Raw genomic sequence first — 25,997 nt, forward strand, 5'->3', positions numbered from 1 at the left:
AATCTAAAGACAGCAAGAGAGAATGAGGGAGAGAATTCTCAGTAAGGATCAGTTTTGCAATTTGAATTGAATTTTTCTAAAATAATATTTGCCCAACTTTAGGATTAACCAAGATTTCTACGTTGGCAAATGAAGTATCTAATTATAAAAATGCAGCTATTTTCATGCAAATATTTTTATAAAATTTTGTTTAATAATTTAATTTTAAATCATCATCATTTATATGATGATTAATTATCCTAGTGTAAGATGTGGGACTGGCCACCACAAGTAGTCCTTGCTTAACCATCCTAATCGGGACCAGAATTTCCATCTCTAACCTATGCGGTCATTAGGTGAAACATCATGTTACTGCACCACTTAGTGACGGCAGTTTTGGTAGTCCCAGTTGTGGGCATTAGGCCAGGACTGTGCCATTGTTAGGCCAGGACCTCATGCTTCTCCTGCTCTGCCACGCTGGCCTCTGCTTCAACTCCCTCCACCTGCCTATCTCCCCCCCATCTCTGCCCTTTTGCCCGCCCTGCACTCTGCCACCCCTGCTGCCCAGCAGCTGCCTTGCGGAGGGCCAGGCCAGATGCACCTTGACAACATTGGGAGGAAGAAGATAGTGAAGGTCAGCTGGGGGCAGCAGTGTGCCGGGTGGCAGGGGTGCAGGGTGGAGTGCATGATGGCCAAAAGGACAGAGATGCGGGGGAGACAGGCGGGTGGGGAAGTTGAAGCACATCCTGCAATCATAAATATGGGCAGGCTGCCAAGTGCCCCAATTTTGATCTCGTGACCTTGGGGGCACTGCAAAGGCTATAATGTTGAGGGCCGGGTGTAAATACCATTTGTTCAGTGCTGTCATAACTTTGAACAGTCATTGAATGAATGGTCATTAAGCGAGGATTATCTGTACCTATAAAAGGCGAATAACCATGATAGATGTTATTTCATGCTGAGAGGTTATATCCCTCTGAACGGCAGCTGCTGGGGATAAAGTTTGAGGTCTGTTTTTTTTCTTGCAGTATCAGGAAGATTTCTAGTAGTATCTCATCCCAGCATGGGATGTGGGACTTCATGGATTATTTGGTCTGATCTACCAGGACCTTTACGTTAATATGGAGGTCACATATCAGGCAATATTGGGGGTTTTTTCCGTACTACTTTGTATTGTATTGGTGAACTGGCATATTGTTACCTTAATTTCTAGGGCCTTGGTATATTTCCAAGCCTTATGATAATTTCTTTCTTTTTTTAAAAATTTAATTGCAGAAAAAGAAGGAAGATGAGTTAGATGGAAGAAAAAGGAAAGAAGGCATCAATCTTGTGGTCCCGTTTGTTCCATCTGCAGATAATTCCAACCTTTCAGCTGATGGAGATGATTCTTTTGTTAGTGTAGAGTCTGCAATGCCCAGCCCTTTCAGTGAGGTAAGGATCTCTTAGCAAAGAACTTGGCCATTTCATAAATGAAATAATTGCCATATAGAAGAATATATCTATTTGTGATAGAAAATACCTATATTTGACATATAGTGGAATAAACATTTATGCAACCAGGAAGGAACAAAAAGAAAACAAAAAACAAAAGCAAAGGTAAGCAGGAGTGATAGAACAGGTGAGGGGAAGCAAGCCCACTAGCTTGTCTTCTGGTGAATGGGTATTGTGTGATTTACCTTAAGTCACTGTCACTGGGTCTCCTCCCCCCCAAATCCCATGATAACCATTATAAAAGCACCAACATGGTCTCTTGGAATTCCAGAAGTGAATTTTCAAATTTATATCGCTTCCCATCTCATATATTTGGTCTAGTGGTTAAGGCAACAGGCTAGAAACCAGGAGACGGAGAGTTCTAGTCCTACCTTAGGCATAAAAGCCGGCTGGGTGACCTTGGGCCAGTCACTCTCTCTCAGCCCAACGCACCTCACAGAGTTGTTGTGGGGAATGGAGGAGGAAGGATTATTACTGTAGGTATGTTTCCTGCCTTGAGTTATTTATAAAAATAATAAAGGCGGGATAGAAAACAAGCAAGTAAATAAATAAAGTGAAATTCAGAGACAAAGCATATAAAATTAACTTAAGAAATAGCATATCTCTGTTTTTGAAAGTAGGAGGTAAAGCTCATTGAGGAGAAGATACAAGCAGTGGCTAAGGAAAGCAAAATTAGGCTAAAAACATTGATGCTCAGAGGGGTAGGTTTGGCAAGGAGGCATTACCAGTTGCAGCAAGAAACCTTAAGTCTTGTGTTGTCAGAAAGCACATTTCATTTACTAGTGTAATTTAAGCTAATGTAGAGGATTTTGTTTGTATATGATTTAGATTTCCATCAACAGTGAGTTGCACATGGGTTCCATCCCTCCTGATGAGAGCAGTAGTGACATGCTTGTGATTGTAGACGATCCAGCATCTTCTGCACCTCAGTCAAGAGCTACTAACTCCCCAGCTTCCGTCACTGGCTCTGTCTCTGACAACATGAATGGTTAGTATTTATCTGTAACCTTGGCCTGGGAATACATGCTGTGAATTCTGTACATTGCACAGTACTGAGATTTGCAAAACATTGGACAAGAGGCAATCCAGAATAGAATGTCCTGTTCAGATATGTTAGGTCAGTAAAATCGTATGTCCCGACTAATTCTCTGTATGCTTGAGATGTTTATTTTTTAATTAAATTCAGAAGTTTATATAATATCAGTGTCTACAGTGACTTACAAGTGGGAGTTGTGATCTGAATAATTCCTCAACTTGGCCATGAAAGTAGTTGGTGCCTTTTGTCAAATCACTGTTTTTCCTCATCCTCAGTGTCATATACATTAACGTGCATAATAACAGTGGCCTAGTAGAGTACAGTTGTAATCGAAAGTATTCAACCCCCATTACAAATCAGGTTGATTGTCAAAATGTACAGACTTTCAGCTGTTTGCAATGAATAGATCAAACAAAAGCAATTGAAATAGCTCAACACAACAAATGCTTCAAGTGGTGTCCCCAAAGTCAACTGAAAATGCAACTTATAATGACTTCTCCAGTCTCAAAATTATTCAACCCTTTCATGGCAAGCATCTTCAGTACTTAGTAGAGCATCTTTTTGCTGTTATGATCTGCTGCAAACGAGATGCATAGCCAGACACCAGTTTCTGGCAGCATTCCTGAGGAATCTTAGCCCATTACTCATGAGCAATGGCCTCCAGTTCAGTAATCTTCTTGGGTTTGCGTGCTGCAACCGCCTTCTTCAAATCCCACCAGAGATTTTTCTATGGGGTTCAAGTCAAGTGACTGTGATAGCCACTGTAGAATCTTCCAGAACTACTTCTTCATCCAAGCCTTAGTGGAATTTGAGGTATGCTTGGGATCATTGTCCTGTTGGAAGGTCCAGTGACACCCAAGCTTCAGTTTCCTTACAGATGGCATGACGTTTTCTCCTGGGATTTCCTGATACTTCAATGAATCCATCTTGGAGTCTACACGCTGCAGGTTTCCAGGGCCAGAGGACACAAAGCAGCCCCAGCACATCACCGAGCCACCACCATGCTTAACTGTAGGCAGAGTGTTCTTTTCAGCATAGGCTTCGTTCTTCTTCCTCCAGACATACCGCTGATACATTGGGCCAAAAAGTTCCAGTTTTGTTTCATCACTCCACAGAACAGAATCCCAAAACTTCTGTGGCTTATTTATATGATTTTGAGCATCTTGGAGCCGACTCTTCTTGTGCTTTTGGGTCAGTCGTGGTGTACGTCTTGGAGTTCTGGCATGGAAACCTTCTGTGTTTAGTACACGTCTTACTGTGCTCACTGAAACCTCAGTGCCTGTTGCCACCAAGTCTTGCTGCAGGTCTTTTGCAGTCACTCGAGGGTTCCTCTCAACCTGCCTCCTCAGAAATCTGGTTGCAGCCATTGACAGCTTCCTTTTTCTGCCCGGTCCAGGTAGTGTCACCACTGTTCCTTTAACTTTGAACTTGCAAACTACGCTTCCAAAGGTGTCTCTAGGAACATTCAGTGCCCTTGCTATCTTTTTGTATCCTGTTCCTTATTTGTGAAGGGCGATGATCTCTTCTCTTACCTTTTTGGACCATTCTTTTGACTTAGCCATACTGTATTTCTAACAGGCAGTCAAACGTGACACTCAACAAACCCCTAGCCAGTTCAGGTATTTCATGTGTCCCAGCTCAACCACACCTGGTGCACCTAATGAAGCCCTTGATTAGTTGCATCAGGTGTGCTTGAGACAACACCTGTTTTGCATACTGTATGTGTGCTGTTGTGAGAGATTCTAATCGGGGTTGAACAATTTTGAGACTGGAGAAGTCATAAGTTGCATTTTCAGTTGACTTTGGGGACACCACTTGAAGCATTTGTTGTGTTGAGCTATTTCAATTGCTTTTGTTTGCTTTGTTCATTGCAAACAGCTGAAAGTCTGTCCATTTTGACAATCAACCTGATTTGCAATGGGGGTTAAATAATTTCGATTACAACTGTACATATGAATGAAGATACTGTATTTGAGATACTGTTCGATATATTCCAGAAAATACATTGTGAAATATTACAAGCAGCTCTTCGTTTTCTGTTTTCGATTACAGTACCTTTCCTAACAGTAGGGATTGGGGGCAGGGGTTGGGGCAGGGGGGGAATAGCGATGCAGAAAAGAAAAAGAATCTTGCTCTTACCCTATAATTCCATTACCAATTTGTGGGTTCACACATGTTCGGAATTCAGGCGAAGTGGATTTAATCCCATTTCTGGGACTAATACTGTATTGCTCTACATCAATCTCTAAAATTTTACTTAATTATAGAGGTAATTATCTGTAGAATTTGTACCTCTGATTTCAGTCATCAGGATTCTGGGAAAGTGGATAACGTAATCTGAATTTAAAAGATTTATGATTTGGGGGTCGGGGGGAATGGAACATCCTTTTTGTCATAATCAACGTCAAGTCACACATTTTAAAAAATAATGAGACTGCTATAAAATGAAACTGTTGGTCAGTTTAAGGCCAGTTTTCTCACAGTGGCCAGCCAGATGCCTCAGAGGCTCTGAAGAGAAGACATCCCCCCCCCTTTTTCCCCTGCAGCTGGAATTTGGAGAGATGCTATCCCTAAGCTGGAAGTTGCATTGTATCAAGTCTAACAGCTTTTGATAAACCTGCCCTCCAAGACTCTTTTAAGCCATCCAAGGTAGTGGCCATGATCATGTTCTGTAATAATGAATTTCCCAAATTAATTATGGACTGTATGAGAAGCACTGTCTTCTGTTGGGTTCCTTGGATAATTTCTAGTCCAAATGTTTTGGATCAGGGGGGAGAAAAACTTCCTGTCCAGTTTCTCCATGCTGTGCATGATTTTATATACCTGTTATATGCCCAGCCATCTTTTTTTTTTCCTAGCCCCAACCATGCTAGCCTTTTCTCACCAAGAAGGAGTGTCAATTCCCTGATAATATTGGTTGCCCTCATCTGTCCTCCTGCCAGCAGTATTAGTTCCTTTTTCAAATTCAGCAACCAGAACCATGCATACAAATTTGTATTGTGGATTTGTATAAGGGCATGACATTTGTCTTTTTAGCTCTACAATGGTATTAATCAAGTAGAGTGAGCTAAGCTGCTTATGCACAGAATGAATTCATTCCGAATACAGATCTTAAGTAACTTCAAGGAAAGGTGGGATAGCTCATGAACTGCTGATACAAAAATGTTTATAGAATATTATGGGATATTAGCGTGATAACTTAGCAAAACTTTTTTTTCATTGTCCTATAAATTTAGTCACACAGGAATCAAGTGTGTCATTTAAAAGTATTGAAGCATTCATAATGGAAGCAAAGTGCAGGCATGAAGCACTCTTGTCAAAAGACATTTTCTTATTTAAGAATGTGGTAATATATATCTGTTAATATGTAGCTGGTTTGGAGAATAATAAATTGTACGTTCATCCATTTAAAAAGTCCATTTTTGCTTGTTAGAAACATCATTTCTGATGTACCGCTAGATGCTTCTACATTTTCTTTCTTCATTTGTTTTGTTAAGGAATTTCAGTACAGGATATGCCTGTCACAGGGAGAGGTCATTCAGGTAGAAGTCGAGGTCGCCCCAAAGGTTCAAACGGTGGATCCAAAAGCACAACGAAAGGTCGTAGCCGAAAATCAACTGCAGGAAGTGCAGCTGCCATGGCAGGCGCTAAAGCAGGAGCAGCTGCTGCCTCAGCAGCAGCATATGCAGCATATGGGTACAACGTGTCTAAAGGTAGGCTGTGCACGTGCAGAGTTATCAGGGAAGTCCCAAGTCTTCCTGAAGGAATCCTTAATATAGTATAAAATTCACATTTGATTCTAGAGACATAAGCAGTTGGGCACAACTGCCTAGTCCTCCAATCCAAATCTTTGTTTTTATCAGACTTTTAATTGGAAAGCCACCCACTTTATGGAGTCACCTTGCACTAATGCATTTTCTGTCACAAATTTAGATGATTGAACAGACAACATTTTGTTGTTTTGTAGTATTTTGTTAAAAAATTGCACTAAAACGAATGGGCTCAGATGCCTCGCACTTGCTATTCTTAAATCTGCTTGGGTTTTAAAAAAAAGTTAGATTTTTTTTTTTCATTGAAATCATAGTTAATTATTAACTGCAGTTTTAGTATTGTGTTCACTTAAAAAGTTATGTTTCAGGTCTAATCTCTTGAGGAAGTATTTACTATTACTGTTACTACTACTACTACTACATTGTCGGTGTTTTTTTTTTTGTTTTTTTTTGGCTAGGTATGCGTTCAGGCAGCCCTCTCCAGACTCCACTTATACGACCTGCTGGACTTTCAGATTTTGGATTATCAAGCGCCTCTTCCTCCTTGAGCAAAGGAAACAGTGTTTGTGGATCCTCTAGGACCTTAAGCCTAACCAGCTCCTTGGCACCAGAAACCCCCATTCGAAAACAATATAAAGGAGCCCATATCTCAGGTGGGCGGTAGTAATTTTGAATCCCTGGAACCTGTACGTGTTCATATTGGCTTTCAAAGTAGCCCACGCCTACCAGCAAAAGGGTATATAGATGATGCCTTGTTTTCATCCCATCTGTGGGTATGAAGATTACTGCACTACTTGGCAAGAGGTGTTTTATGTGCACTTTCATGCGTAGTCCAGATTTACTACCCTTTGCAGAATTGTGAGGAAGAGGGTCAGAGACACAGGGATGCTTGGGCTTAACTTTTCCATTGAGGATTTTTTTTTTGGTAGCATCCTACAAATCATGCAGGGAAAGAATCCAACTTCCATGTGAGACTGGCTGTAAGACCTCCCCCTTCATTCCTACTCATACCAGCACCCTCTCCCCTCATCTTTCAGGTTTCATGGAATTCAGCTTGTTTTTAAAATAAGAGATCAGCATCTAAACTTTGGGGGTGCTCTGTAGATTCAGAGGAGACTTCTGCTCTGCGCCTTTTGGAAGAAGCTGTGGAAAAATAATTGGATGGTTCTGATGTGATGAATAGTGAGATACCATAAAGAATAGATTTCAGGGAAAAGAAAAGTTTTGCACTGTGTCCTAAAAAGGATCTTTTTGTCAATATCATGCTTCTGGATTACTAGAATACTGTTTAATTAGTCAGCCCAACAGTAAAACAGGTTAGAGCTCTTTGCAATGGCATTGCTATCTCTGCAATCACAGAGTGGAAAAAACATTAAGATCATAACATCCAGGGGTCAGATGCATCAACATCTTTTAAGCTCCCCCACCCCCAAATTTGCTTATATGGGTTTAAAGGTTTTAAAATAGAATGACACTTTGTGAGTGACTTTCAACAAGAATAAATCAGAGAGAGAGAAAACATCACTATTTCTTCTCTCATTGTGCCATAGAAGAGCTTTTGGATGATGATATAGGTTCCACTGTTCTTTGTATTACACAAGATGAGCAATGCTGTTTTCTTTCCCTTATGGTCCCTAGTTAAGGTAAAACATCTTTCATTCCAATTCATTATCTGTGTATGCGCACATAGCTGGTCTTATTTGTCAGCAGTGTCCACACCCTTCAGTAGGGTTGGATTGTTCCACTGTGATGATCTGGCACTGTATTAAAGCTCTGTAAAGCTAGTGAAGTTGTGAGAGATTAATGGTGCCATTTGTGCAACTCTCTGCTCTGGTACTCCATTCTGAATGCACAAGAACCCTCTGCTTTAGCATGATATGTATACTGTCCTCATTGCACTGAGATGAAGAGGGGAGGCAGTTCTGCCTTCATATTGACAGTAAGTGGTTGTTTTTTCTGGGCATTTTCACCTTTCAAGGGAGAACCAGGTTACGAGGTGAAGATCTTAGCTAAGTCAGCAAAGGATTTTTCAGTCTCATGCACCTTGCCTGGCATCCCTCAGTGTAGAGCAAGTGCTTCCTGTTGACTTTGCTTCTGATTTGCACACCTGAAAATAGCAGAAATGAGTTCAGTTAGATTGATTTAAGAAAAAAAATTGGAGGGATTAATTGGGTGGGGAGGGGATATTTAAGTTAAATCATGAAGATTTTACCCCGCCATCCTCAGATTCACATGTGTATATACAGTGTTTAGAGGGAATCAGAAAAATGCCAAGCCTTTTTTTTCCTCTTTGAATGTGCTGTCTATTTTTATAACTGAACTTGTATATATGTATAAAAAGAGACACATCTTTCTTTTACTAACTGGAGAAAAGAATCTTAAATAAAATGGAGCAAGATAATTTTATGTAAATTCTGCTTCTGTGGTTTATTGTTTCCATGGGGAAAATGATCAGGTGATAGATATAACAGGATGTCTGTTGCTGACTGCTGCTCTCTTAAAATGTACCTAGATTTGTGCAATGTTTCAAACACTTTGCAGATGATAAATGTAGCTATGTTCTCTCTGAATATTTTCCTTTGTTTCTCGTTACTTGCTATCTGCCTTTTATCTATCTAAATAAATGACTGTGCAGAAGAATATTTTGGCCAAGCATAGGAGACCGTAGAATGTTTATTACTGCTGGTGAAATGGAGTGACCTGTGGCTACAGGCCTACTGGTGACTTTCTTTTCTGCTCATCCTTGTGTGGATAATGTTCAGTATGAGGTTTCCCCAGTTATAAAGCTTTAAAAGGGACATATTGGGCAAAGGAGAACTAGAAATATTTGCAATCATTATCAGACCTTTTAATGTGATTGCATACATTCTTGCTGCATGAGTGGCATTGTAAAATGCAATTTAAAGCATCCCTGAAAAATGCCTATCAGATCTCTGCTTAAACACATCCAGCAAAGAGAGGTTTTTTCCCTCCCTCCCTTGGTAATTAGCTTCACTGTTGAACTGCTTTTACTCCTAATAATTTTTATTAATATTCACTGGTGATACTCCATCAGATACTTGAGGAATCCTAACTTTTTCTCAAAGCTATTTATTTTATTATTTCATTGCTTTAAAACACAGAAAGAAATTTTAAAAGAATACAAAAAACCAAAAAGAAAACAAAATCAGTGTATTATAATACGTATTAGAAAAATATCAGACAAATTTTTAGAAAGGATTAAATCTTGGCCACACACAATAACGGTCAATATTTCCATTACATAACAGAGACTCAGTTCCAAAGCAGAAAGCAAATACTTCTATTGAACAGTTTACCATGCTCAGTGTCTATAATTTGTAATATATTTTGTTATACTCTGTTCATATTTATCCATAAGACACAATCAGAATCTAATAACAGTTTAAGGGGTTTTTTTGCTTTTATGACCCACATGACCTTTGATTGCTTCACTCTTGACAAGTTCTGTGACTCATCTTGAGGAGTGAAAAAATAATTCCATTTGTAATAACCCTGGCTGAAGAATACAAGTCAGCTTTTAAATCCAATGGATAAAGAATTCCATATTTGGCAAAAATGTGCTCCAGATGTTTCCACTGTACCATGCCTTTTCCACATCCAATGCCAATTGAAGATACTCTGAATGTATACCCATAATATCATTTAGTGGTCTAATATTGCCCAACGTTTGACGTGCTTTTATAAAGCCAGATTGCACAAAACAAACATCAAAGATGATGATGTCTGTAATCTACATGCCAAGGCAGTTCTCAGAATTTTTGAATCAATATTGAACAAAACAGACAATAACTTGTACATTCAACAGCATCTTTAACAACCTTCAACTTTACTGTTATATGAGCCTTATTTTTAAAAAGTTGGAAACACTGTTAAAAAGCATCATTAGCAACATCAAGAAATACAGGGGCAAAAAACTGAAATGGGTGTAGGATACTCATCAGCACCATGATCTTTCCCTATTTCATAGTTCTAATAGTATTTGTTTCTTTAAAAAATAAAGGTGAACTGAATAAATTGTTCACATGTAATATTTGGAAGATCAATATTATTTTTTAAATGATTAATTTCTTCCTCAATGGCCTTTAACTCAATATTGTACATTTTAAAAAATTATTATTGATTTATAAAATCAGAATCTACATCCTTACGCCCTTTTTCCTTCATGAACAGATCAATAATTTACCTGGCCTTTCTCCTTACTCCAAGTATCTTTGATGTGGCTCAATGAGTATTCCATATCAAGTGCATACAAATAATTAAGTTCCAGTGTAACAGACATGATGGCTTTGTATAATTCCATTAAGTTGTTTCATATAAGTACCTAAACGTTCTTTAATTTTATTTTTCCAAATTTTCTTGTTTAGGTATTTATCACATCAGATTTCCACAAAGCATATGTAATAATACAATTACAAATGTATGCCTTGAATGGATCTGAGATACCACTAATTCACAGAATTACATTTCAGAAAAATGCTTGAAAATATTGTTTTGTCTTATTAAAAAATTATTCCTTCAGTATTAATTTATTTAAATACCATCATTTTAAAAGGACAACTTTTATTTGTATTTGATAAAATTATTGGAGTGTGGTCAAATATTGCAGTAAAACCTTATTACTTTTATATATTCGTTCATCTAAGCACTGCAATTCTAAAAAATAAAATTGGGAACAAATCTAATGTGGAGTAGAAAATAATTTGTACTCTTGTGGTTAAAGATGTAAAAGTGGCTATATAGCCTTCACAGTAAATCGTAACATAGGTTGTAACACTTTCTGTGTGTGAGAATTAAATTACCTTGAACAGCATAATATTTTAACAAAGAATCTAAAGCTTGATTAAAATCTCCAATTATAAATACTTGATTAACTGTTGAGATAAAAACATACTCAAAACACTTATGTAGTAAGTCCATATAATAAATGTAGCACAATTTTTAGAAATTTAAATACCAAATTAAAAATATTCTGCTGGGTCACTTATTTCTTGCTCCACCATGAATTTTGAAGACTTGTTAGTCAATATTACCATACTGTTAATTTCCACTAATACCTGACTAACACATGTTCTAGATAGATTATGTTTTCCATGTAGGAGAATATGAGTTTCTTATAAAAAAACACCTTCAACTTTTTAATCTCCCAAATTAGTAAGTGTCTGTCTCCTCTTAGGAGAACCTCTAAGGCCTTTTACATTCCGTAAGACAAAGGTGTAATTGGTCAAAAAGCAATATATATGCCATTGAGTCAGTGTTGATTTTTAGCAAGCACATAGACCTTCTCCAGGATGATCTGTCCCTCATCCGGTCCCTCATATCTTCCAAGGGTGCACCCATCCCTAGTATAATCAAGTCAATCCATCTTGCTGTTAGTTACTATTTCCTTCTCTTTCTTTCCACCTTTCCCAGTAATACCATCTTTAGAGAGCTAGGTCTTCACTTAGTATGTCCACAACACAATAATTTGAGCCTGGTTATTTGTGCCTTGAGTGAGAATGCTGAGTTGATTTTTCTATGATCCATTGTGTTTTCTGGTTAAATACACTTTATTTTTCTTGTAGGTCAAGGAAAAGCCAAAAGAATTTTTATTCTTTCATTCATTTCAATTTTCAGTCAAGCCAAACTTTCTGAAAGCTAAGAAGAAAAACTTAAAGCTTCAAGCTTCACTTGAAGATATTCCTTTGAGTAGCACTCCTCAGTCCCCAGGTAGATCATCACCTTCCTTCTGGAGTCTGCACTCTGTCTTCAACTTCCACACAAAGTTTCTGTTTCAGCCACAAGAGGTTTATTTTATTAAGTCTAGTTTCCCAGTGGCTCTTCTTTTTAGATTCCTTCGTGTTGGCCAGAAGAATTTCAACAATTATCAGCATTCTCAAAGACCCTGTTAGAATTTCCTGGGAAGATACTTAGTATTCTCTTTTATCTTTCCTTCATCTCTAAAGTTCTTTTTCTCATACAACAGAAAAAATTGTTTTGCATCTGTCTATATTATGTCTTACCATCTGAGGAAGCATGGCATATAATTCCTTGTTTGTCTTTCAACTTCTCTAAGGGAGAAATGTCGTGTATTCCCTGGACCCAGATGACTTAAAACCTGCATTTTGCTGCCATAAGTCAACACTTATCCTAAGTATTCTCAAGTTATATCACATTCATCAGTGCTTCCTTAGGACAGCCATTTCATTACACAGTACAAATTAGATTTTTATGCCTCTCCATAGGCTGAATTTGGGAGGAAAGTGTCATTACAGTTTTTCCTGGCCCCTGATAATGAGCAGATTACTAACTTAAGTAGTGCTTAGTTTGTGCATGTCTTCATAGAGTAAAAAAACAGAACACTGATCAGCTACTATAAAGATTTCTTCCACTTAAGTGTTCTGGAGGCATCCAACACCACAATGCCCTAGAGTTAATACCAGAGTTAATTCCTATTATTTGAGGATTCCACTGTTTAGTTTATTGACATGTTTCACAGAGGGCTGAACAATGTTTTATTTCCTTCTTAATTTCTCTTCCAATATAATTCCAGGATTTTATTCTGCCTTTTGCCTGCCCACAGGATGAACCTGGAAGAGGTAGCCTAAAAGTACTATCATTACAATGAAAAGCACAGTTGTGGCACTTAAGATAAATCTGTTATCACATTAGATCTTAAATCACAATGATTTTCTCAGATCTTTTAAATATATGTTATCAGATCTGTGTAAAGTATCCTGGAGAAAGGAACACTAGAGCAAATTTATTAGACATGGAAGGCTTAACCCATTGCTGGATACCTGCATCCCTACAGGTAAGGAATCTTCACATCAAGGTGTTAGACTTTTCACTCTTCAGCTATTTTAAACATTTAGATTATTGTCTTCCTTTTAAACTGTTCAGATGTTTAAAGTTCATTATCTCTCTACCAAAGACCAAGTAAGACTTAAACATGAATTTTATTTGTAAATCTCTGAAGCTTAACTTCACTTTGACACCTGTTTTGGTACTTAGTACCCTTCAGGTCTCTGTTACTTTCTGATGTGACCTACTTTCAGTGAACTTTCCCCTCTTTGGTTGTCTGCCTAGTGTTTTCAGTAACTATTCCTGCTGGTATTCTATTTCTGTACTCCAGGAACAGGCAACTTTCATAGTAGGAGATTAGGCAACTAATCCGTTGGCTGTCTAAATTCTGTAGAGGGTCTGGCTAGTGATATATTGACATCACTACAGAGGCCAGAGCCAGCTTGTTCAGCTTTTGGAGGGGAGGGGAATTAAGGACCAAAAATAGTCATTTAACTCTCTGAATGGGTTAATATGTTCATTTTACTCATAATTCCCAACCCAATAAATTACAAAAAAGGGCCAACTTCTTTATCTCCACCTGTTCGTGGTGTGCTCTGGGGAACTCAAGTGGAGTGCTAGAGGCCACTTAGTGGCTGCAGGTTGCCTACCTCTGCTGAACCCTGTAAAGAGAAGTCTTTTTGCAAAACGTTTTTTCTGCTTCTGCAGATATTTCTTATAAGTATCTATTCTAATTGTTGCCCCCAGATGCATGTGTTAAAACTGAGAACTGGGATATTTTATAGGCATGAGAATAGATTAAGCACCTTTGTTTGATAGTTGTATCTTTTCAAAAAGAGATGTTTGTGTGAACATTTAAATATATAATATTAATATATATTAAGGCATAAACACAGGCAAAATCCCAGAATTTGCAAAGCCTGTTACTTTTTGGTTTATTGAATAATAGTCATTTACAGAAAGAGAATTTGCTGTATCTGGAAGAACTAGTCATTTTTAGGTTTCTTCTCTCCCTTCCTCTACTCATGCTTAATTCCAAAAGCATTAACAAGCTACATTTGTTAGAAATATGAAGGTATGTATCTGAGTAGCCACTTGTTTTATGCTACAGGATTTCAGGTTTCTACAAAGATAACTTGTTTGTAAATAAACTGAGGATAATAGCTAGTTGTTGTTTATTCATTTAGTCACTTCCAACTCTTCGTGACTTCATGGACCAGCCCACGCCAGAGCTTCCTGTCGGTCATCAACACCCCCAGTTCCCCCAGGGACGAGTCCGTCATCTCTAGAATGTCATCCATCCACCTTGCCCTTGGTCGGCCCCTCTTCCTTTTGCCCTCCACTCTCCCTAGCGTCAGCATCTTCTCCAGGGTGTCCTGTCTTCTCATTATGTGGCCAAAGTATTTCAGTTTTGCCTTTAATATCATTCCCTCAAGTGAGCAGTCTGGCTTTATTTCCTGGAAATGCTTAAATTTTGCCCAAATTCAACAGAAGTGTCTTGATGTGTTTCTGCAAGGGTAACCAAGATAGGAAGGAAAAGGGCAGTTTTTCTCACATGATAGCAATCGCATTTGATTGAACAAAAGAATTTTAAATCCAGTTTCTATCAGTATTATGCAGCTTCTGAGAAAGCAAGCAATTCCATGAAAAAATTTCTTTAGCATATTGGGGACTTCAGGTTTTCCTGAAGCCCAGGAGTGTTCTCTGGATAAAGGAAAACACCTGGAATCACCCCATCTGTCCTCCAGATGGCTGCTTGTAGCCAGGAGATCACAAACAGCATTTTGTGTTTGACTGGTAAGACCTATAGCTGGGAGGCGGGGTCGTCATTTTTCAAGCTGCGCTGTAGCCTTAAAGGGACACTAAGACCGGCCACCCCATTTCTAAATCACCAAATTTTTTTTTTTTTTTTAAGTATGCATACCCCAAGAGAGGCTTTCTACAGCAAGAAGAAGCTGCTCTCTTAGTGCTTATTGTTATTTTGGGGGTTACTTTTTTTTAAAGAAAAATCTTTTTTAAGTTTTGGAATTCGCTTTCCTTCCAAATATAAAGGAGGATTGAGAGTAAACAATTGTCTTCCTGTTACTATTTTTTTATTAAATTTGAAGATATTAGCATTTTGCTACACGTTGAATAGGCTGATTCAAACTTTCAGCTTTCTGTTTCTACTTTCCCTTGGGAACTGTCTGTTTATATCACTTTCACTTGTGTAAATACACTCCGGAACTTTTCCATCTCTTCAACTTTTGCTGGTTAAACTCCTAGGGGGTGCCATAACCTATTGCGTGAGACATGGAAGATTTTAAACAGATTTTTTTCTGACTCCTACCAAGCTTTTGTACAAGACATTCAGGACAACTTGAAAAATATGAGGTCTAAAATGTGTCATCTGGTTGGGGTGTAGTGGATGAAATTGAGGAATTCAACAATGATGGAAATGTTTCTTCTAAGGATGAGATCGGGATTTCTATTGAGATGCTGGATGAAGATTGGATAGTGGAGTTGGAGAAATTTAAGGGAAAGAGGAATCTGCAAGCAATAAGTGAAATTGACTTTCTGGTGAAATGCTATGAAAAAGAAGGGGTCATTATGTATGGGAGGTTCTCTGAAGAGAAGTTGGAATTTTTGAGGGGGCAGTTGGGCTGTTTGATTTTTTCAAGAGAAAAGCTCTGTGCACATTGTGGGGATATGTAACTGCTTTGGTTTATTCTGAAGTGGGATAAGGGTTAAAGAATGTTTACCTGGGCTGCTTTTAGGGCTTGACTAATGTTATTTGTTTTTAAGGATTTGGATTAAGATTATTAGGGTATTAAAAAAATGTTTATTTGGATGGTCTGAAGGGTTTGATTTAAGGTTACTGTTTAGAATTGTTTTTCTTTTGGGAGTTTATTAAGATTAAGTTATTAAAACTGCTGTACAATATAAGGGCAGACAATTTATGTGATTTTTAGTTTGATTTTTATTATAGTAGACAGAAATGTATAGAATAGTAGTAGGGAAGGGAATAATTTAATAAGTGTTACCTTTTGCGAGGGAAGTTATTTAGGAGGTTTTTATGATTTTTTTTCTTTATTTTAATATAAGGGGGAGGAGTAACTGCACTTAGTGATTTTTATAATGTGCTAAAGTGGAATGATTTATAGAAATAATGTGGTTTTGGTTTAATATAGAGTAAGGGATTGATTATGGAATTTGTTGTATATCCTTGCTGTTAAAAGTCAGAAGTCACATCTTCCTGTAATGTTGAAAAAAAAAATTCTCTTGTGTTTTCACACCTTTTTAGTTCTTTTTTCTTTTTTGTAGTTTTTTGTTTTCGTAGCTTTTATCTTTCTCTTGAAACTTAAAAAAATTCTTTAAAAATTACTTTAGCATATTCAACATTAGGGCATATTTACAAAAATTACAAACCACATTTTCTTGGCCATTATGCACCAAACTGCACTGAACAGTTTGTACAAGAGCTAACTCTTATCTTATTCCTTGAGAATACTAAACTCACAGAAATGGGATATTTGGAGTGTGGAAGAAGATTCAAAGAATTTGTTAAGAGTGATACTTCACTTTTTGGAGCTCTGTAAAGGGGTGAGCAAAATGCCTTTGCTTAAAAAAATGTTTCTGCTGAACAAAAATAGTGTATTTGAAGGTTTGTCATGTAGAAGATGGGGCAGAATTGTTCAGAATTTTTCCAGGAGATAGGACAAGAAAAAGTTTAAATTATAAGGAAGTCAATTTTGGTTGATCAGCAGAAAAAATTCCTAATGGTAAGTTCTATTGATGTTCCAATGAAGCTTAAATGCTCTTTTGTTTGGTCCAGTAGTATATACTTCTGGCAAAACTTGAGTTCACCCCTTCCATTTCCTTAAACTATAGAAATGTTTGTTCGGTATCAGTGTTGCCTTTCATGGCTTCTATGTATATAATGCAAAATTTGTATTTGCTGTGGGAATTGAGCTTCTTAAGTTTACTTTCTTATCATTGTAAGATTATAATATATGAGCATGCAGAATTTGCCATTATTTTAATCTTAGATAATCCAAGTTAACTAATGGAAATTAGTATAGATAGGGAAAGATTCATGAAAATAATTAGAAATAATTATAAAACATTTAGCTCTTGTGCAGTACTCTTGAGTTTCACTGCTTTTTTGGGTTCAACATAACTGGTGGTATATGCAGCAAACAAAACTGTACAGTATTTCCAGTCTTAGGACTGTTTTATGACTCTTTTCTGAGTCTGCAGCGGCCTTCCCCAAATGATTACTTTTCAGATGTATTTGATAACAATTCAAATCTGTTTATTTATGTGCAGTAAGACCAAAACTTTCAGGGTAACTAACAAGAATTGTAAACCAGTATCCCCACCAAAATTATCAAACCAGCAGCCCAACATCTCTATTTTAATCTCGGCAGTATACTAGAAAAATTGGATAAATAAAGCATGTCCTCGGTTAGTACCAAAAAGATGCTGTAGCCTCAGGCAGAGTTCTCTGGGTACAATATACTGCAGAAAATTGGTTTACAGCTATAGTAAATATAATTTCCCACGCAAATCAAGTTTGATATGTTGAGTGTCACATCCATGAGCCTGCCCCAAGAAAACGTAGGTGGTGGGCTTGAAAAGAATGCGTATGACCATTATAGCACTTGGATGCTTTAGACATCCCAGTCATTTCAATTGCAATCCTGTACCTACTTACCCTTTTGCACAATTACATCTGCTGTGTCAGTTGTGACCTTACGTAAGCAAGTCAGATTTGGTGACAGCATGTTTGGATTGATTGATTGATTTTCTATCCCGCCTTTATTCTTTTTATAAATAACCCAAGGCGGCGAATATACCTATTACCCCTTCCTCCTCCTATTTTCCCCACAACAACAACCCTGTGAGGTGAGTTTGGCTGAGAGAGAGAGTGAGTGGCCCAAGGTCACCCAGCCGGCTTTCATGCCTAAGGCGGGACTAGAACTCTCCGTCTCCTGGTTTCTAGCCCAGCACTTTAACCACTAGACCAAAATGACCAATCTTGAATATCACAATATACCTGTTTTGTGGGATAACCCTGAAAGCTGTAGTTGATGGAAAATACAAGAGATTGCCTGCTAACTATGCAAGGTTTAAGGGATAGTATTACAGTATGCCTGTCCTGAAAGATCTGCACTGCTAATCAAGCACAGTGTTAAAGTACTGATCTTTAGAGCCCTAAATTGCCTGGGACTTGACTATCTAAGGGTCTGCACTTCCATTGGGAATATTAAGGCCCTTTTGAAGACTCCCTGTCTGTCAGAGGCCCATTTTTCTGACACTTCAGTGTTGCTCCTAAGTTATTCAAGTCTTTGGAGCTATATTTTGTCTCCACCCTAGTATTTAGAAAATTTATAAAGATGCATCTTTTTCACCAGACTTTTAATTGTTAAATTATTTTACTGCCTCTTAATATTGTTTTTAAAATTTTATGTGCTGGGGGGGAGGGGCGGTTGTTAGCTGCCTAATAATTTTAACAATTTCTAATCATTAAAATTAAAATTGAATTGAAAGTTTAATTGTTAAGGTAAAAAGGCAAGATACAAAGTAAAATAAAATAGTTGGAGAATTAAGTTCCATTGAGCTAATGAGACTTATTTTTTAATAGACTTATCTAGGATTGCAGTAAAAAAAAATCCAAGGGAAGCATTAATATATTGGACTGTGTTTAGAAATAGTTGAGTGATGTATGGCTCACAGCCTGGTCATAAGCATGCCTATTTAAAACTTTGCTTCCAAATAAGTGTGCAGAAAGTTTAGGCTGTAGTCTTACACTTAATGGGAAGTAATCTCTATTAAAAAGAAATACCTCTGAGTACATACAGGATAGTACTGTCAGTCATTTCAGAAACAGGAGCAAATTTTTACTACAGCCAAGTAATAAAAGCCACTAGCTCTGATGTCCAATGTATACATTCTTTTAAAAAGATCCCTAGTTTGCTAATATATATGTGTGTGTGTGTGTGTGTGTGTGTGTGTATATATATATAAATAATTTAAACACTACTATGGTTGCCCTGTTCTCCTGTAAAGTTTTTGTTGAAGATGAAAGCACTGATAGGATTTGTGTTCCTTACTATTTATTGCTGGCCAAAATCATGAATGAAATGCCATCTTTGTGCTTCCTTGCTTATTTAATATAAATCAGATGTTCATATCACATGCTCCTCTTTTTATGCATATTATCACATTTCTGCCTAAGAGATCTTCTCTTGGTGTCCAATTACCATTTAAATTAGTAGTTGTCACTTTGGTGAGTCTTGGAATTCCTTTGAATTATTACTTTAAAAGGAACCATTGAGTGCCAGTGTTATGACTGTTCAGATCTCTCTGTTTGTAATTGCTTTAAAATGATACAAAACCTCTCACGTGACTGCAATTATTCCCTCATTAGTTGATGACTGGCATGGATTAATACATTAAATGGAATGCCTGGAGACGCACACCTTCCATTCTCACGCAGGTACCTGTGACATCAAGGCAAGGCTTCTAAGATAAACAGCCCAATGAATTGTCACAGAAAATTGGGCTTCCGAGTGAAAATATTCTAAGCTGAGGAAGAATGGGCAAGGCAACCATTTTGATGTCGAGGGGTCACATTTAACATGTTTTGGAAATGCAAAAATTGGTAATGCCACAAAGCAGGCAAGGATGACTGGAATGTTGTAAGGGATTATTTCAAGTTCTTGGGTTGGTGACTACGGATATTTGTTCGTTCTTTCACTGTTTAGCCTATTTTAAAATTGAAGCTCAACATCTACACATTCATATCTGCTGATTTTCAGCAATCACATCACCAAAATTTGATGGCATATTTGGGAATTTGCAAAAAAAGTGTTTGGGCCTGCACATTGCTCACCCCGAAGAAGCCCCAGTTCCTCTTAATTAACTGGCCCACCTCACTCCACCTTTAGCAGCGATTCCCCACTTTATGCCTTTGAGATGAGTGCAGATTACAACTCTACATTCTCAGACAAAATGGCCAGACTGATAATTCTGGGAAGTGTTGTTCCTGTACACCTGGAGGGTGGCAATTGTGGAGGGCTGATTTACATATAGGATTGTTAGGGCATGAAGCTCACATGTGAAAGGGCTCTGATGTCTAACCCCTGCCATCCCTCTCCTAACCCCCTTCTATTTTCTAGTTAGTCCACCTACCTGCATTTTTGTTTTTACCATTTGCTCAAGGAAGTGATGGGACCAAAAGATCTCCCCAGACATTTTTTTAAAAAGTTGATTGCCCTGCCCTTGCCATACTTCTTTGAATTTTGGCATAGCCTAAACCAAAAAAGGGCAACCAAATGAAACTGGGAAAGGGAGCACTTCTACATAGCTTAGACTATAAGTATTACAATGATAATTTACGATTTGTGTTGTTAGGATGTCATAGATTCTTGGAGAGCCCTTCAAAAGCAGGTTAGAAATAGCCTTTTCTTTGAAAGGATCTTTGTTGTTTCACTGGCTGTATCAGGCTTCACATCAAGACTCAGCAGTAAATCTCAGTTTTTCCACTTACTTAAAATCTTATTCAGAAATTGGATTACTCAGCAGAAGACTTTCAAGCCCTACTTGGCAAGATTAGATTCTTTATTTAATCCAAGAATGAAACCATATACACTCAGATTTACCCTTTGCAATGCAAAGAAATCAAAGTCTTCATATAGGTATGTGCTCCAGAGTTTCAGCTTTTTCCTCTCACCTTTCCAAATTAACAAATACTTAGTAATTCACTCAGTAGCCTTGGGGTGGCACAGATAAATTTTCATAATAGTCCTCTCTAGCCTCTAACCTAGGCAACTGCTTATTGCCACCTTGGCAGATTCAGCCTTTACAAATTCCCATCAACAAACCTGGGCTTCTACTCAACCCAAGTACACAATAAAGGATAAACATGGTGTAGGTATTTTCAAGCTGCTGTTTTGCTTCATTCCTTCCCCTTGGATAGCTGCTCTCTAATTTTAGAAATAGCATTATTAGAACACATGTTTTTCCCTGACCCAGTATATTCTGTGGACTTGTAATACCTTTTCTAGTTCGTGCTTGCAACAGCAACAGCTTTGTCTCTAAACTGTTTTGCACGCAGTTAAGTCAGACTCCCAGCAGGCCATGTAATAGATAATTATAGACAATAATGTATTGACTTCTTCAGTCAGCTTTAAATCCATGTTACTTTTGGTGTTGACAATTTGCAGGTATTTAATGTAGCTATAGTTAGTCATTAGTATTTAGTCAATATATTTTAATTATTTTATTCTCTTAGCTACGTTGTTGTTGTTATTTTCTGTTCCCTTTTGAATCCTTAGTTTGCACTACAGCTTTCTGAGATTGCAAGGTTCAGACGTCTTGAATCATTTTTATCTGGGAATGGTTCTGTGTTTTGTGTTGGATGGACAAACCTTAAACCTTGGGCAACTCTGCCAGGCAAATGCTAATGATCAGAAATACAGATGAATGCAGGAAATGGTATGCCTTTGGGGAATAAGCAATACCCTGAACATGTGTGATGGCCAAACTAAGGACATGGCAATAAGTCCATGTGATTAACCTACATATAAAACAAGAGCTGGGATGGAAAGCAATTTTATGAAGTCCTATCAGTGGCTTCTTTGTTCTCTATCATGCTTTCCTCCTTGGTTGAATTTCAGTGAGTTTAGTTCAGATAAATTGCTTGTGCAGAAAACTAGAGGGAAGAATGGCAAATGGGTTGGAAATGTCAGCTCAAATTGCAGGCTCATTCATTATAAAACTCAAAAGAACCGTCCTAACCTTACAGATGATAGTGGTAGATACGGGTTTAAACAAAGGGTGGGGATCTCTCCAAATCACCTCCATGGGATGATATTATTGTGGGAAGATCAAAGCTTTCTCTCATATGATTCCAGAGCAGAGCCTCATAGAGGCACTAGCATTTCTTTGAAGCAGCTCTTCTTTTGGACTCAGCAACCATAGGCTGCCAGCTTCAGGAAGGTGGTTCCACCTTTCTACATCTTTCGCAAATTGGAAAATGTACAAGGCAGCTAACAGTTCCCAAAAGGAAATATGCCAGGTAAAAATGCACCAGAGAAACATTTCTTTAAGGGATTCTTGGAATCCCTTAAATGCTTGGAAAGATAGTGTATAAAACGAAGTGGATGAATTAGAAAGAAGCATGAGGATAGAGGACAAAGATGTAGAAGAGACAAGCAAGGGAGAGAGATTGTCAGTCTTGAGATGCTACTACCCAAAGGTGAAAGTATAGTGGAGCATCAGGCACTTGACATACCAACCTGCAATTATAAATTGTCAGGCTGGAAAAGAGGAGGCAAGACAGTTGTATAGAAAAGAGCAGGGATGGGCAGCCCAAGGCCCACAACAACTTTTATTCTTGGCACACAAAGCCGTTGAGAGCCTCTCAGAAAGCTGATTGTTAGTTTCCCATTGCTGATAGTGAGTTGCCCTGAGCTTCAAAGATTTTAATTTGCTCCCTGTTTTAATATATGGTTAAGCAATCTTAATGCTGGTTTCAGTGCATGTTTTCCTCTACAGTATGGTTTCTGGACTGGTTTTGATACTGTACATAAGTGAAAGGCAGTCTATAAATATGTGAAGTGTTTATGTGAAATGTATATGTCACTCTTCCAAATAAATGTTTTTACAAAGCAGTTTACAAACACATACCACATTCTAAAAATATACTCAAAATAACAGGTAAAAATACAAATGCATACATGTAGTAATTTCTGAATAGCTAACAGGAAAACAGGAGAAATAAATTAAAAGCCTTCATTACAACTTAACAAAATGTTAAACATAGCATATTAATAACAACAATTTATTATTTAATAAATAATTAAGCTAATTTAATAATTAAATTTGTATTAATATAGCCTATTAACATATAACATGCAGGTGCATGTGTGTATACATGTATGTATGCACAGACACACACATATGTATAAAATTAGCATATTAATGCTTATGCTATGGAAGAATATAAGATAAAGTAGGTATCAGATGTCCCTCCCTGGGGAGGGCATTCCAGAGTGGACTGGAGGCATCACTGAGAAGGCCCACTCCCTTGCTGCTGAATGTCACTATTTTCCATCCCTAGAGTCAAGCCTGTGAAAAATGTAGTACCCTTCTAGGTCTAGGTAGCATTGATGTTTGGACCCTCCTCTCCTAGGCCTAGATGGAGCAACACAGGCCACTTACTGTACCAGCTCTTCCACTGAGCTGTGGTAATGTTGGGAAAGCTGGGGCAGTTGGAAACAGTCTCACCTGACGGGGTTGCTGACCCGGCTGCATCCAGATTGGTCTAGTTTGTTACTGCTCAAGTTACAAGATGCTGTGGGTCCTCTGTCTCTCTCTCTCCCCATTTTAATAAGATAATTTGATGGAGTAGAAAAATAACTCTGATTACTGAATTTATCTGTTAAAATATTGGCTGCAAACATCTAGTTGCTGCAATCCATAATCAGCTCATTAGAGTGGACAACATGTCCCCTCCAGATGTTTTGGGCTATTATTCACTTACTATCTAAGAGAAATGCTGGTTGAGGACATTGGAGATGTAGTCCAAATCATCTGGATGGTGCCTGGTTGTCTACTACTAATATTCAGTTATAGGCAGCAGCTCTCCAAGACTTCAAAAAAGGGTTCTTTCCTAGTCCTATCTGAAGAGGTCAGTTGTTGAAGCTTGAAGTTTCTCTATGGAAAGCACAGGATTCTCTCAACATAATATATCACTTTTTAAACCATAATTTGTTTAATAAGCCACAGTGGCTGTGTTCACATATGAATTCTAAGTCAGAATGACTTGGTTCATGCATTGTGATAGCACATATCTAAGGAAGCCACATAATGGTTTAGTACCAGTTGTGAACCCAGCCAAATAGTTTACCACCAAACAGGTCATAACAGTATTGCTGTATGCCAGTTTCCCTGATTTAATATATCTGTAGTGGCTCCCATCTCTTGTTACCCATCCCATCCGTGGCTCTCCCATTGTTTTGTATTACTATTCCAAAGAATCATGCACACACAAACCCCTTAATAGTGCAATATAAGTTATTTTTTTTTCCTACAGAAATATACACACGCTATTTCTCGTTTATTTAATACTGGCCCCAGTGTATAACTGTGTTTTGTTGAATAAGTGTAATGGCCTAATTCACACAACATTAAGCCGTAAGCCATACTTTACAAACCACGTTAACAGAGTTCACACATTACACTAATCCAAAACCAAACAAACTTCATTATAGTTTAACACAATGGGTGAAACTTATCAAAGTGCACTTTTGAAAGGACAACACTCTAGCTTACAGCATGTCAGAATGATTCCCAATCTGCTCAGTGGAGATTATATTGCAATGTGCAGGTCCTGCATAACCAACCACATTGCTAGGTTTTTAAAACAAGAGATTCCTCAAAGCAAAATGTAAATCATGCCCTCCCTGTCAACATACATAAATAAAATGGTTGGGAATTCAGTGGCAAAACCATGACTATTTTGACTAACTATGCGGGCAAGAAAGGCATGCTATTAAACAAGTAGAGGTTTTGCATCAATCACCCAACTGCTAAATAAATGAAGTCTGTGTCTCAGTGACCTGGAAAAATGTCCATCCTTAATTCCTGGTAAAAATACTCCCTGCCTGAGTGAAACTGCCTTTGGCATGTTCTCATCTTTAATTCCATCATATTTGCAAAGGCTGTGGATAGCATTTAGGAATTCAAAATGCTTAGAATCAACTCAGCCACGGTAATCTAATGGCTAAGGTACTAATTTAGGAAAAGACAGCTCCAAGTTCACATCCACCTTCAGCCACAGAAACTCATTGGGTGACTTAGAACCAGTCACTATTACTCAGCACAGCCTATATCTCAATGTTGTTGTGGGGATCATTTGGGGGAGGAAATACTATGTATGGCATTTTAGTATAAAAACATAGAATAGAGTTTAGCTAGAGATTGGAGTTTTGCAATGGTCTCCAGTAGGAATGGAATTAATTTTTGAAGTTGATCCATAAACATGTTCAAATAAGCTATCACAGATCTCTCATCACTATCAGTACTTTCTTACCTAACTATGTCTGTATTGTAATCCTCCCTGGGAGGATAATCATTTGTAAACAGTTATTTAAAATACACTAAATAAATGAGATTAAATATACCCTATTAAATGAAACTCAGCTGCTAGCTAGATTTCAGTAATCCAGAGACAAAATAAAGTAAAGTAAAGTAAAGTAAAATAAACGGCTGCATCTGTGTGATCCAACCCTTAGTATATTTATTAGGAATTGAGTGATGCTCAACTTTCAGGATGAAAATTATTGGCTTCTCAGATGAACTAATATTAAATTGTAACTGTGATTTTCTAATAATGGTACTTCAAAGATAGCATGATGAGTTTCACACTACAGTATTTATGTATTTCAAAAAACACTCAAGAATCAAAGTCCCCATCCTTCATTTCCAATATGAGTACTTTTTAAGTTAACACCTAACAGAGCAGGTTATCCTAAAGGTGCCTTTACAGAATATTCCACTGTATCTGCATTCTTATCAAGAACAAGAAAGCAGCCCAATATAAGAGAAAGAATAACAATCCCAACTGAAAGGCAGAAATGAACTAACATTCTTATTTAAATTAACTTCCTTGTTAGGGCTCTTTAGAGAGGAAGGAAGATGACCTTGCAAGAAAGCTCTCTTGCTGAAGCGACAAGAGATAAAAGGTTGTCTAGGTCCAGAAAGTCCAGGTATTGTTTGGAATGGGGTCAGACAAGCACTTTACTGAACTATAAGAAAGAGGAGGAGGTACACAATCAGAATTGCAAGATTCTGTTATTATAGTCAATCTCAATAAAAGTAGTTTTAGCCTTCCTGTGAGGTTGATTTCTTGGTCTGGTCTACCTAATGGG

The 25,997-nt window shown here is 37.7% G+C and overlaps 2 protein-coding genes across 3 annotated transcripts in view; one reads left to right on the plus strand and one right to left on the minus strand.

The window, feature by feature from the left end:
* INO80 (INO80 complex ATPase subunit) overlaps nucleotides 1-8,688 on the plus strand; it is a 77,048-nt gene extending 68,360 nt beyond the window's left edge. For both annotated transcript variants that reach the window (XM_063289930.1, XM_063289931.1), the window contains 4 exons: nucleotides 1,255-1,410; nucleotides 2,299-2,458; nucleotides 6,004-6,219; nucleotides 6,735-8,688. In XM_063289930.1, the coding sequence (XP_063146000.1) occupies nucleotides 1,255-1,410; nucleotides 2,299-2,458; nucleotides 6,004-6,219; nucleotides 6,735-6,940 (738 nt within the window). In that variant the 3' untranslated portion in view covers nucleotides 6,941-8,688. The remainder of the gene's footprint in view (nucleotides 1-1,254; nucleotides 1,411-2,298; nucleotides 2,459-6,003; nucleotides 6,220-6,734) is intronic.
* The window catches only part of SPINT1 (serine peptidase inhibitor, Kunitz type 1), a 472,802-nt gene that overhangs the window by 24,639 nt on the left and 422,166 nt on the right, over nucleotides 1-25,997 (minus strand). The window lies entirely within an intron of this gene.

This window comes from Candoia aspera, chromosome 1 (assembly GCF_035149785.1).
Source record: "Candoia aspera isolate rCanAsp1 chromosome 1, rCanAsp1.hap2, whole genome shotgun sequence".
NCBI classification, from domain to species: domain Eukaryota; kingdom Metazoa; phylum Chordata; class Lepidosauria; order Squamata; family Boidae; genus Candoia; species Candoia aspera.